The sequence below is a fragment of the Cyprinodon variegatus genome, unplaced genomic scaffold (assembly GCF_000732505.1).
Source record: "Cyprinodon variegatus isolate N-32 unplaced genomic scaffold, C_variegatus-1.0 Scaffold16, whole genome shotgun sequence".
NCBI classification, from domain to species: domain Eukaryota; kingdom Metazoa; phylum Chordata; class Actinopteri; order Cyprinodontiformes; family Cyprinodontidae; genus Cyprinodon; species Cyprinodon variegatus.
Genome location: NW_015150469.1, coordinates 1,529,457 through 1,542,637, shown reverse-complemented (window position 1 = coordinate 1,542,637; position 13,181 = coordinate 1,529,457). Strand labels below are relative to the sequence as shown.

General features: G+C 39.5%; 1 protein-coding gene across 2 annotated transcripts in view; it reads left to right on the top strand.

Annotated features, from left to right (window-relative positions):
* LOC107091821 (low-density lipoprotein receptor-related protein 1-like) overlaps positions 1 to 13,181 on the top strand; it is a 114,514-nt gene that overhangs the window by 67,417 nt on the left and 33,916 nt on the right. For both annotated transcript variants that reach the window (XM_015385999.1, XM_015385992.1), the window contains exons 21-41: positions 672 to 854; positions 1,116 to 1,313; positions 1,411 to 1,656; positions 1,844 to 2,041; positions 3,534 to 3,738; positions 4,257 to 4,421; positions 4,545 to 4,789; positions 5,693 to 5,824; positions 6,202 to 6,429; positions 6,512 to 6,686; positions 6,957 to 7,051; positions 8,347 to 8,496; positions 8,590 to 8,730; positions 8,821 to 8,949; positions 9,040 to 9,171; positions 9,253 to 9,387; positions 9,486 to 9,615; positions 9,740 to 9,866; positions 11,636 to 11,787; positions 11,867 to 11,991; positions 12,087 to 12,461. In XM_015385999.1, coding sequence (XP_015241485.1) covers positions 672 to 854; positions 1,116 to 1,313; positions 1,411 to 1,656; positions 1,844 to 2,041; positions 3,534 to 3,738; positions 4,257 to 4,421; positions 4,545 to 4,789; positions 5,693 to 5,824; positions 6,202 to 6,429; positions 6,512 to 6,686; positions 6,957 to 7,051; positions 8,347 to 8,496; positions 8,590 to 8,730; positions 8,821 to 8,949; positions 9,040 to 9,171; positions 9,253 to 9,387; positions 9,486 to 9,615; positions 9,740 to 9,866; positions 11,636 to 11,787; positions 11,867 to 11,991; positions 12,087 to 12,461 — 3,666 coding nt within the window. The remainder of the gene's footprint in view (positions 1 to 671; positions 855 to 1,115; positions 1,314 to 1,410; positions 1,657 to 1,843; positions 2,042 to 3,533; positions 3,739 to 4,256; positions 4,422 to 4,544; positions 4,790 to 5,692; positions 5,825 to 6,201; positions 6,430 to 6,511; positions 6,687 to 6,956; positions 7,052 to 8,346; positions 8,497 to 8,589; positions 8,731 to 8,820; positions 8,950 to 9,039; positions 9,172 to 9,252; positions 9,388 to 9,485; positions 9,616 to 9,739; positions 9,867 to 11,635; positions 11,788 to 11,866; positions 11,992 to 12,086; positions 12,462 to 13,181) is intronic.

Below are 13,181 nucleotides of genomic sequence, written 5' to 3'. Positions count from 1 at the left end.
AAAATAAAAAAAGTTTTTTTGTACAACTGCCTACCCTGAAAGAAGCTGCTCTCGCCATATTTGATTGAAACAAGACGTTTTAATATTCTGGCCAGAGGCAGTTATTTGGAAAAATTTGAGCACCACAAACCACAGCACGGCAGTGGCAGCAGCATGCTGTTGGGATGCTTCTCTTCAGCAGAGACATGAAAGCTAGTTTGATTTGATGGTTGGATTAAGGAGGTTAAAGGCCAGGCATTGCTATAAGGGGCTCCAGTAGACTTGGCTCATTACATTTGCAAAGGCTAGAAGTTCAAGGGTTCAAAGGTTAAAAACTAATCCCAGACCTATAATATGTAGTGAAACTAAGAGAGCGATATTCATACACTCTCTCCATTCAGTCTTGGCTGCAGCTTTTGTTTTTAAAAAGAATATGCGAAACTGGTAAAGGCATACTGTGAAAGAGTTTCAGCTATAACTGCAAAAGAGTTGCTTTTAGGAAAATGTTTTGGTCCATCAGTTACAATCTAGATAAAATAGATTATATAATTCAGGTGTTGGGGAAGATTGTGGAAAGGTTTAAGGGGTATATGCACTTTTGCAGAACTCGCTATATCAGTGCTGCTAATTTAACCATTTACTTAGCTTAAGAAGATAAAAAGAAAAAGCTAAACATTTTCTTTCTTCTCCAGAACCCCGCCCCCCTGGTGGCTGCCATGTTGATGAGTTTCAGTGTCAGATGGATACACTGTGCATTCCCATGCGCTGGCGCTGTGACGGTGACACCGACTGCATGGATCTCAGTGATGAGAGCAATTGTGATGGTTGGAACCACACGTGTGATACGACTGCCAAGTTCAGCTGCAGAGACTCTGGTGAGGATTCCTGGAGCTGATTAAGGTCATGGAGAGGGCATACGTAAATGTTACCAGTGCAGTTAGAAGTCTAACAAATGAGGTTTTATTTTTATCATTTTAAGACATAAAGTACCTTTTTTGTGTTAGGAGTTCATTTTAAACGAAGAAATATGTCCAAATATGAATATATCTCACTTTCTAGCTTGAAGACAAATGTAACTGTGTCTGAAACGCAGTATGCAGTAGATTAATCATTTATTTTTCTTCTGGCTTCATCAGCCCGCTGCATCAGCAAAGCATGGGTGTGTGACGGTGACAGCGACTGTGAGGACAACTCGGACGAGGAAAACTGTGAGGCGCTGGTGTGCAAGTTGTCTCACCACATGTGTGCCACCAACGACTCCATCTGCCTGCCCGCCGAGAAGCTATGTGACGGCACTGATGACTGTCCTGATGGCTCTGATGAGAAGCTTTGCGGTAAACAGAAAACAGAATAATAAAAAAAAAAAAGTATAATGCCAAAAAAAAAAACGAATTACAGATTTTCTAAGTGACTCGTCTGTGTTTCCTGCAGACTTATGCTCAGTGGATAATGGTGGCTGTAGTCACAACTGCAGCATTATTCCTGGGGAGGGCTTCATGTGCTCCTGTCCCCTGGGTATGGAGCTGGGAGCTGACAACAAGACCTGCCAGATCCAAAGCTTTTGTGCCAAACACTTAAAATGTAGCCAGAAGTGTGAACAGGAGAAATCTAGAGTCAAGTGTTCCTGCTATGAGGGCTGGGAGCTGGAAGCAGATATGGAAAGCTGCAAAAGTTCTGGTGAGAAAAATAAAAAAACCCATCCAAAGCTGGGATTTTATTGAAGAAAATTGTTCTCAAAGCTTGTAATTTGTAATGGTTGTTGACCTGTAATCTGATGGATAGTGCTTCTCTCTTTCTATTAGAAGGGCTGAAGATCTTTAAATGTTTTTAAGATGAAACTAAGCGTACACTTTTCGTTTGGCAGATCCTTTCAAACCTTTCATCATCTTCTCAAATCGACATGAGATCAGAAGGATTGACCTTCACAAGGGGGAGTTCAGTGTGCTGGTACCAGGCCTGAGGAACACCATAGCCTTGGATTTCCACCTTAACCAGAGCACCCTGTACTGGACTGATGTAGTGGAGGACAAGATCTATAGGGGGAAGCTGTCTGAAAACGGAGGTGAAGCAGCTAATTATTCCATCNCCATCCATCCATCCATCCATCCATCCATCCATCCATCCATCCATCCATCCATCCATCCATCCATCCATCCATCCATCCATCCATCCATCCATCCAATTCATCCATCCATCCATCCATCCATCCATCCATCCATCCATCCATCCATCCATCCATCCAATTCCTGACAAATGAGGTTTAAAGTAGTAGGAAATCTTAAATTTAAGTCTAGACAACAATGACATTTTAAAATAAAAAATGCCTAGGAACTCTGTGAAAATATTCAGTAACTTCATTCATACCCTGGAATCTAAGGAGTCTCTGTTCAAAGGTAGCACTCTGCGACCCGTAATAAATCTGTCAGGTCATGGTCAGCTTTTCCCCAGGCCTCCTTGCCAATCAAGGTTGTGTTTCCACTACTGCGCTTCAGGGGACATGGAAGGCTTTGTCTCTTCCCATTTGTCTCGGCACTCACGGTGCATGACTGTTACAAGAGCCATCAGGTTATGTGGGAAACTGTGGGTGGAACAGAAGTTTTCTGTTCACCTTCCCAGCTCTTCAAGTCCTCCACAGGCCTTATGAGCTTGAAACATGACAACCAGCTCACAGATGAGCTCCTGCTGCTTGCTGTCATCATTTCAGTGTCCAGTGAACAGTGCTTAGAGCTAAATAGAGAGGACATTTTTCAATGTGAAATTTAGAGTTCCCTTTGCATGTATTTATGTTGCTTTGAGTATTTGATGTATTTGTTGTAAAATTGGAGTCTCACACATAAATATATTCAGTTAGGAATCCATGTATTTGTTTATGAGAGTACTCGTGTATTTTCATACATTCCATTATAGCTCTGGATGTATGTTTTAGACTCATCCTGTTAGAAGATGAACTTTCCTAGTTTCCTACAGGAATCTTCTATATTTAGTTTCATCCAAATTCCTTCCTAGTGAAGAACAGGCATCCCACAGCATGATACTCCCACTACCAAATTTCCCATTGAGGATTGTTTTATGGAACCATGCCATTCTCCAAACAGCATTTTGCTTGTAAATCCCATCTTTTCTCTCTCACATTTTGGTTCCATCACTAATCAATGCTCTAATATCCCAGACTGTCACTTTAGGTACACAGCCATGCAGCCATGTGGATATATGTAGTTGTATTGTGAGAATAATATTAATTCTGCAAAGAGGTTGTGTCCTTATTGGTGCTAAAAAGGTCTTCAGATGTTGGTGAACCATCTTTAGATGATCATCCTGCATTTTGTTTTGCACAACATCCTATTGTTTCTGGAAAATCATTAAGGAGAGAGTGAACGTTGACACATGAGGCTCATTTTCGGTGGTTGGAAAGACTACCACATTAGTCAGAACTTCCCTTGTTTTCATGAGAGTGAGGAATGCTAAACACTGCAAAATGTTTTTGTTTGTTTCTGCCCCCGATCCTTGATCTTCTTTTTTTTCTTTCTTTTTTTGTTCATTCTCTGTCTGATCAGCCCTGACTAGCTTCGAGGTGGTCATTCAGTATGGCCTGGCCACCCCAGAGGGCCTAGCTGTGGACTGGATAGCAGGAAACATTTACTGGGTGGAAAGCAATCTAGACCAGATTGAGGTGGCCAAACTGGACGGGACCATGAGAACCACCCTACTGGCTGGAGAAGTAGAGCATCCCCGGGCCATTGCACTGGACCCACGAGACGGGTGAGAATGTATTAAAGGGGATGTGAAGTACACCTGTTCTAAAACATCCGAGTACTTACACAAAATGTTTAAGAGAAAATGTACAATCTGAGCTAAATGTTTTTATTTCAAACAGAAAAGCAAACTTTACTAATATTTTGTAAGGTAATGACTTATCTTTTTTTTTTTTTTTCTGAAGCAAAAGATTTTCCTTTTAAAGGAATGCATCTTGTAGCATGAGGCATCTGTGAAGTTTCGCCATTACCTAAACAACCTTTAAGTTTTGCATTGTTTTTGTTTTTTTTCTGCAATCAGAAACATTTACAACACATATCTCCTGTTTTTCCCCGTATCTTCAGAAAATCTAAAGACCTGATGATAAAAAAAAAAAAACTGTCTGATTTATCAGCACATAATTGTAAATCAATTTTGGTCGTTTCAAACTTTCACAGAGTACTGGAATTTAAAGACCTATCAGGAGAAAGATGTTTCTTTTTCTAAATGCTGCATCCTCTTATTTTACAACTCTTCCATTGCAGAATTTTATTCTGGACGGATTGGGATGCTAGTCTGCCCAGGATAGAGGCAGCATCCATGAGTGGTGAAGGCAGGCGCACCATCCACAGGGAGACGGGCAGTGGCGGCTGGCCCAATGGACTCACTGTGGACTACATGGAAAGACGTATTGTCTGGATTGATGCCAGGTAACATTTGCCTTTGAGTTTTTAGTGTAGATCACCATAGATGATCTTCAGTTTCTTTAATGAGGCATAGAAAGATGATGATGATAATGATTGACGGCCCACTCTTTTCTGCGATTCCCTCAGGTCGGACGCAATCTACTCTGCAAAGTACGACGGCTCTGGGCTGATTGAGGTGTTGAGAGGTCATGAGTATTTGTCCCACCCTTTTGCTGTCACCATGTACGGAGGAGAGGTTTACTGGACCGACTGGCGGACAAACACGCTCGCTAAAGCCAATAAATGGACCGGTCACAACGTCACAGTTGTCCAGCGCACCAACACGCAGCCCTTTGACCTCCAGGTCTATCACCCTTCCAGACAACCTCTGGGTAGGTTTCACTACTAATACATTCACTACTGCTTTGTTAAAAAATAGTTTTTACAGTTTCACTTTTCCCAACTGTCATTTGGTAATATGTTACACTTACTCCTTAATAATAAAGCTGAGTAAAAAACAATATAAACCTTCCTTTTATCTTTATAAATGGTAATCTGGAAAACAAAGCAAGCATTTATATTTAGGGCCCCTTAAAATCAAAACATTATAGAATCAGTTTTCTCTTGATTTTTCCTTTCTCTGTTGATCAAGTTGAGCTTCATTTAAAGGAGAAAGCGATGAACTGACAGTCCATTGCTCAGCCTGTTATTCACGGCCCCTAAATCCCCAAATAACAGCTGACCTTTTCATGGTGTGAGTCATGTTGTTTTCTCACACAGGCTCAATTTGGACACCTGCTGCCGCCTTGTTGAGCAAAAAGTCCCCTTATTGTTCGTCATTACTCCACAGACCTGGTTAAAAACAAAACCGTGCTGCTGCAGGATAAATGTCACATGTTAATCTGAAAGCCGAGCAGCGTTGGTGAGATGGCAAAAGGATGGTCAATTCTGACTCTGCTCTGTCACAGCAAATTGCTTCTTTGAGGTCCGGCTGCAAACAGCTTAGGGATCCCCAATTCCAGTGTGTGGAATAGTTCTTAAACTAATAACAAGAATAATAGATGGTAGAAAAGCTGTAACCACTCCTCATGGAAATCATCAATCTTTCCCCTTTTAACAGCAGGAAGATCCCTAGTGATTGATTTCGGTATCATTTGACATGGGGTGGATTAAAACTGAAGTGCACACTGATAGATTAACTTTGGTTTTTACAGTCATACTCTATCCAACTCTTTTCACAGTTTAGTTAATTTTTGTAAAATGTTAAGATGTGCTTTTTATTCCCTTCCCTTTAGCTCCAAACCCATGTGCCACAAGTGATGGTAAAGGCCCCTGCTCCCACCTGTGTCTCATCAACTTCAACCAAACCTTCTCCTGCGCCTGCCCCCACCTCATGAAGCTTCAGGCAGACAAGCGCACCTGCAAAGGTAAGAAGATACCGTGGCTTACATTCACAGCATTTTTTTTTTTATTATTTGTGTTTATTTTACATGAAATGATGGCCATTTAAGGTTGTTTTAGTTTCAGAAGATTATGGATTAGGATTGAAAACTGTGATATGAATATTTGTTCCAATATAAACCTAATTCCTAATAGTATGGCAATCCTGCTGTGGCTAAATGATCATAGTGATAAAGAAATGTAAATATTTCATTAAAATTATCTGTCTATAACCAACAGTTGTGAAGCAAAAGCAAACGAGACATAAAAGGGGGTGGAAAATGTTGAATGCAGCAAAAAGTGTTTGTTTTTGAAGTATGCTGTTTGATTATTCACCATATCTATGCATATATCTGATTTCCAGAGTCCCGCAAGTTCCTGCTTTACGCTAGACAGATTGAGATCCGAGGCGTGGACATTGACAACCCTTACTACAACTACATCATCTCCTTTACCGTGCCGGACATAGATAATGTGACCGTGGTGGATTATGATGCCGTGGAGCACCGCATCTACTGGTCAGATGTGCGCACGCAGACCATCAAAAGAGCTTTTATTAATGGAACAGGAGTGGAAACTGTGGTGTCTGCTGGTGAGGGACATTAGAATTCATGTTTAACTATAAGCTTGTTGCATACCCCGGAATCTGATTTACTCTTTTTGAAACTCTCAAGACCTTCCTAATGCCCATGGCCTGGCAGTAGACTGGGTGTCCAGGAACCTGTTCTGGACCAGCTATGATGCTAATAAGAAGCAGATCAATGTGGCGAGGCTGGATGGGTCTTTCAAGAACGCCGTCGTCCAGGGGTTAGATAAGCCCCACTGTCTGGTGGTTCATCCTCTACTGGGGTGAGTGCTCTATCTGATTAAATTCAGTCTAATAACCAAAGTCATTTCATCATTTGTTTCTATTGGCTTTTCCCTGACTTAAAAGCAACTGTTAAGTTTTAAGTTTTTCGGTCTTACTTTTTAAATGGATTTCTTCTCATTTAATCAAATCCATACTGTCTTGTTATCTTAAATCCAACTTCCTCTTGATTAAGTGCCACCTATATGTCAGTTACCAAGGTTGTTTTAAAATAACTAATTGATGGAGGTTAAATATGTGTTCTCCTCTAGGAAGCTATACTGGACTGATGGTGACAACATTAGCATGGCTAACATGGATGGAAGTGACCAGACCCTTCTTTTTACCAATCAGAAAGGCCCAGTTGGTGAGCTCATGTTTTACCAGCTATCAGACATAAAGTAACTAGGAAACAGCACAGAAACTTTGTTAAATTCCCCATCATTTATGAATTATATTAACTATACATTTGGTGATGATTTTTATCTCTAGTTTCTTTGTTTTTTGTTTCATTTTTTGCGTTGATTTTACCTGCTTATACACATTGCAGCTTATTCCAGGTTTTGTATTAATACTATAAATATATTAGAACAAAATGTAAGAATTTATTTTTCTAGCCTTTCGTCTATGAACAAATATTTATATTATGGGCAGGTGTGACATCACATATTGTGTGTGAGAAAACTGTCTAAGCGAAACAGGGTTTACTGTTGGTGATAATGCAGATGGCATTTAAAGTACTTGTTTGAATCCCATAATGCAGATTCCATCCCTTAAAAACCAGTCTCTGCGTGTCATTTCTAGATTAGATGTGTCCTAGATAAGAGGCCATTTTTTTGGCTTATGTATCAAAATGAAAGTTGCTACAAAAATCACCCAAAAAAGCTTTAAATAGAAAAATAAAATATGACTCAAGGTTGACTTGTTGGTGTTGGCTCAAAAATGAACTGAAAATGATATATTTTAGTAAGAGGCAAAAAATTACTGTAGTATTTTATTTTAGTGTAAAATAATGTGTTTCCAGTAAAGCAGGATGTTTTGTGTTGTAATCTCTTAAAATAAAATTGAGAGTAAATTTAAAGAAAAGAATATCTGCATTTATCAGACCAGAACATGTTTTTTTCAGGGGGGTTTTGGGCTTCATTTGTCCCTTTAAATGTTGCATTAACTCACAGGCCACACAGTATTATTCTGAAGGCCACAGATAACCTTGGGGATAGCGTGTTGGAAACCCTTGCCCTAGAGAATGCTTGTTGTGTGACAGGATTAACTCTTATAAGAACAAAAGAGTTTAATTTTAATGCAATACAACCAGCCTTCCTGTTATCCACTTGAAGTCTTGATCTCTTGTAACTAAATGATCAACAGACATCGCTCAGCTGAACATAAAATATATATCCATTTTCAAACGTCTCTGTCTCAAACTCTGTATCTCTTTGTCATTTTAAACATCTAAGTGAAGCCAGTAATAAAGGAGTCTTCCTCCTTCATCAATAGTATCAACCCTGCAGTCCTTAGGGCATGTTGCATTTACTGATCAGAAAAAGATCAGACTTATTCTTAGCAGTCAGCCATTGGTTAAAGGCAGTCAAGCTCAAAATCATCACAAACTTTTATTTTAACAGATATACTTGGATTGTGAATTGATTTCTATTTTCCCAGGACTCTCCATTGACTATGAGAAGAAGCAGCTTTACTGGATCAGTTCAGGTAACAGCACCATTAACCGGTGCAAACTGGACGGATCTAAACTGGAAATCCTGGAGGGTGTGAAAGGCAAATTTACCAAGGCGACTGCTCTGGCTATAATGGGTAAGACAGAAAATCTGACCATCAGATCAGGATTTTGGTTGTATTCAGTCTAGAATCATGTAGAACATTGGGCATAAATTTCCATCACTTTAGGAGACAAGCTGTGGTGGGCAGATCAGGGAACGGACCAGATTGGAACATGTGACAAAAAGGATGGTGGAAACTGGAAGGTTTTGCGGAATAACACCTCCCCCATGATGCACATGAGGATCTATGATGAGGACGTGCAGAAAGGTCAGAAGTAGAACTTTGACAGAGGTTGAAATATTTAGTTTAATAAGCGAAATGAATAAATTATGTATAATTTATCTCCTTTTCCTTTAGCTGGTATAAACCTTTGCAGCAACAACAACGGTGATTGTTCACAGCTGTGTCTGCCAACCTCCCCGACAACAAGATCCTGCATGTGCACAGCTGGATACAGCCTGAAAACAGGACAGCAGTCCTGTGAGGGTAGGAAGCTAATCCACAACAACAGATGCTTAATGTGTGTTTGTTCTTTAAAAGTTTATCTGAAACATACGGTTCTCTCCGTTTGAGCAGGGATGGGATCTTTCCTACTTTATTCTGTTCATGAGGGGATTCGGGGAATCCCTCTCGACCCGGCAGACAAATCTGACGCCTTGGTGCCGGTGTCTGGCACCTCTCTGGCTGTTGGCATCGACTTCCACGCTGGTGAGAAGAACTTAAAGATGGAAGTAAATAGAGGGCCCATCTTGGGGGTGACATTGAGAGCTGTGATTATCTCCTGTGCAGAGAATGACACCATCTACTGGGTGGACATGGGACTGAGCACCATCAGCAGAGCAAAGAGGGATCAGACGTGGAGAGAGGATGTGGTGACCAACGGCATCGGCAGAGTGGAGGGGATAACCGTTGACTGGATAGCAGGTTTAGCCTCTACACTTTTTATTCATTTTGTTTTGACACTCAAGTAGTTTAAATGCAAATTAACAACACAATTGATTTGTAAAAATTTGCCTTTCTAGGGAATATTTACTGGACCGACCAGGGCTTTGATGTGATTGAAGTAGCCAGGCTCAATGGCTCGTTCCGCTACGTGGTCATCTCCCAGGGCCTAGACAAACCCAGAGCTATAACTGTCCACCCAGTGAAAGGGTCAGCCTCCTTACCAAATCTTTAACTCAATCTTTCTTATGTCACAGGGTTGCCTTAAGGAAGCAGCAGGTCTATAATTCACCTGAGTGTTCAGTTGAACAGCCTCTTGTGTGTCTGTGAACAGGTATTTGTTCTGGACGGAGTGGGGTCAGTACCCTCGTATTGAGCGTTCCCGCTTGGATGGCTCCCAGAGGCTGGTCTTGGTTAATGTGAGCATCAGCTGGCCCAATGGGATCTCCATCGACTATGAGGTGTGAAAACTAGTAAAATCACAGTTTTACTTTATTCTGCAAGCAGTTTGTTTTTGTAAGAACACAGCCCGCTAGATACATCTAATACAGATTAATACATTAGATTATTGTAATGTTTTCCACATTTATTAGCAAAAAAGTTAAGGAGTGTATTCAGCAATAACTGATTTCTTTGAAAATAGAGTAATCTTATTTTTTATTAACATGGATTACTTGTGCTCTTTTTGGATATTCAGCTGGCTAACTTTGATTTATGTTTATTTTTTTATTAAATTATTATAAGATGTGATTAGGTTAACATTAAGGTTTGTTCATTTATTCTTTTCTCATAATTGACTGGGTATTTGGCTGCTTTTAGATGATGTAATTAAAATTATATCTGGTGGTCATGAAGTCATTCCTATTTCTATTTAAAAAAATGGCAAAATATAAGTGGAAAACAAAAAAACTGACACAAACTTTGTAATATCAGTATTTTCTTATATTTCTAACCATTAACATTAATTAGCAGACAGGTGTATATATTAGACTATATCCATGATATCAAAACAATGTCATTCCTGTGGCTGAGCAATATGGCTTGAATATTTAACCTCCGTTTTTGTCCTACTACTAATCTTTTTTTTTCTCCCTGAAGTTTCATAATAAGAACTACAAAGGACATTACTTTGAAAAAAAAAAACCCTTTATTTCAGTTCTCCTCTCTGGGAGGTGACCTTAATTTAAAGGGCAATGAAATTCAAGACTTGAAACCTTGTAAAACGGTGATGTTTTAAAACAAACAATAGAAATCTAACGCATTGAATGTTTGCAACAAGCAATATTATATAGTCAGTATTTTGCAGTGTGAGGTAATATACAAGAACAAAAAGTGATAAATGTTGTCATTCTGGTTCATGGAAGCTCAAGGAGCCCATTTTGGGGAAAAAAGCCCCAAATTCCAAAAATGAAATCTTTACAAACGTAAAACTTTATTAATCAATGAAATTGATTTTGGTTGCTTAAACTTTTTTTTAAAATGATTTATTATTTGTTTCTAATGTTTTAATTAAACTTAAGGATTTTTTACATTAAAGTAGCTTAACTTCCATCAATGATCAAAGTGACAGGAACATTATAATGGTCGCTGATTTCAAACTAAATTAATTATTATGACAATAGCTTATTTCAATTTTATAATTTCGGGAGCTATTTATATTTGCTAAACATTTTTTTGAACATTATTTAAATTATATCAATTACTGGCCTACATAAATGTTTTCACTTTTTTTTAGAGAAAGATTGGCATCCTAACGATTAATTTTGATGTCTGTGAATTAATCAACTATTTATTAACAAGCCAGTTTACTCAAGAGCAGTATATATTGATGGAAAAAAAGTCTTCTACAATGAAATGTTTTGGACATAGAATTTTATTGCTGCATCTTAACAGCCTGAGTAAACATAAAATTCAGTAATCAGATTTAGTTTATCCAACTAAATGTTAGTAATCCTAATCCAAGATTTGGCAAAGGTGTAATTCTAATTTTAAACAGGGCAGGGTTGATTTGGATACTTTAATTCCTTATTAAGTGAAATCATCCTTTTGAAAACTAACTCTTTTTATTTACCTCTGGTTATCTCTAAGTTGTTATAAAAAATAAGAAATGTACAGAAATAAGCAAAAAATAGAAAAAATCTATAAGGGGAAACATCTATTTTGACAATATTATACATTTTTAATGGCTTCCCTGACCACTTAGTCATGGTTTTATCTTTCTGCACCACAGGAAGGTCTGCTTTATTGGTGCGATGCTCGAACAGACAAGATCGAGCGCATCAACCTAGAGACAGGGGAGAATAGAGAGCTGGTGCTGGCCAGCAACAACATGGACATGTTTGCTGTGTCAGTGTTTGAGGAATACATCTACTGGAGTGACAGGTGAACTTTGTTCTTAAAGATACTGAATTAATTACAAAAAACTGGGTATTATTTTAAATATATCTTGTATTTGGTTCAGGACTCACGCCAATGGGTCCATCAAGAGAGGAAGTAAAGACAATGCTACAGATGCCGTGCAGCTCAGGACAGGCATTGGTGTTCAACTGAAAGACATCAAAGTTTTCAACAGGGCCAGACAGCAAGGTAAAAATAGCCGTACTATGGTCTGACTACATGTTTAAAAGAATCCTTAGTTATAATTTCCTGCTTAATACCTGAATGACTCTGCCTCTGCACAGGCACAAACATCTGCAAAGAAAACAACGGCGGCTGCGAACAGCTGTGTCTTTACCGTGGCAACGGGGAGCGTACCTGTGCCTGCGCCCACGGCATGCTGGCCGAGGACAGAAAAAGCTGCCGTGACTACGACGGATACCTTCTTTACTCGGAGCGCACTATTCTGAAGAGCATACACCTCTCTGATGAGACCAACCTCAATGCGCCGATAAAACCTTTCGAGGACCCGGACCACATGAAGAACGTGATTGCCCTCAGCTTCGACTACCACGGCGGCGGAGGAAAGGGAGCCAACCGTATCTTCTTCAGTGACATTCACTTTGGCAACATCCAGCAGATCAACGACGATGGCTCTGATCGCAAGATTGTGGTGGACAGTAAGTTCTGAGTCTTCAATGTTTTTTTTTTTCTTTCAAAAGAAAAAGCCTCACAGTTGAACAAAATAAGATAGCAGTGGAGCCATAATTCAAAGCTCTGCTTCATCCCCTTTAATACAGTTTAAATGAATCTTTGAGCACTTTTAACAACCAAAGGTAAAATCTGTGGTTCAAGGGCGGCACTATATATCAAAGATTTATCTTCATTCCAGAAGGTTTGATATATGAAAGCGGGCTATTTGGTTCCAAGTGTCAAAAGTTTAAACTTTCACACCAATGTAATATTCAGCCTGCTGGATGGGGTCTCAGTGCAGTAGAAGCCTCCTACCAGATAGGGATTATTGTCAGAAATGCTGAAGATCACAAAGAGAAATGAAAGCACAGGCGAGAAAAATTTGTGAAATGTGGATTTATAACAAGTTATATCTCTTGCATAATATTTATCAAGAATTTTGCCTCTCAGCGTTGCATAGGAGAGCCAGTAACTCTGGGCAAGAATCAGCTATTCACTTGCACCTCACAAAGAAAGGACACGCCTTCCAAGACCAAAGTGTTCGCATTTTGGACAGAGAGGACAGATTGTTTGAAAGAGGGGCGAGGAAGCCATCTTTCTTAAAGAGAAAAGCCAATCACTGAACAGAGGAGGAGGTGCTCCATCATTGCTCCAATGCAGATTGGAGCACTGAAGGAGTCAGATGATAATTCTGTCTGCAAGCCGAC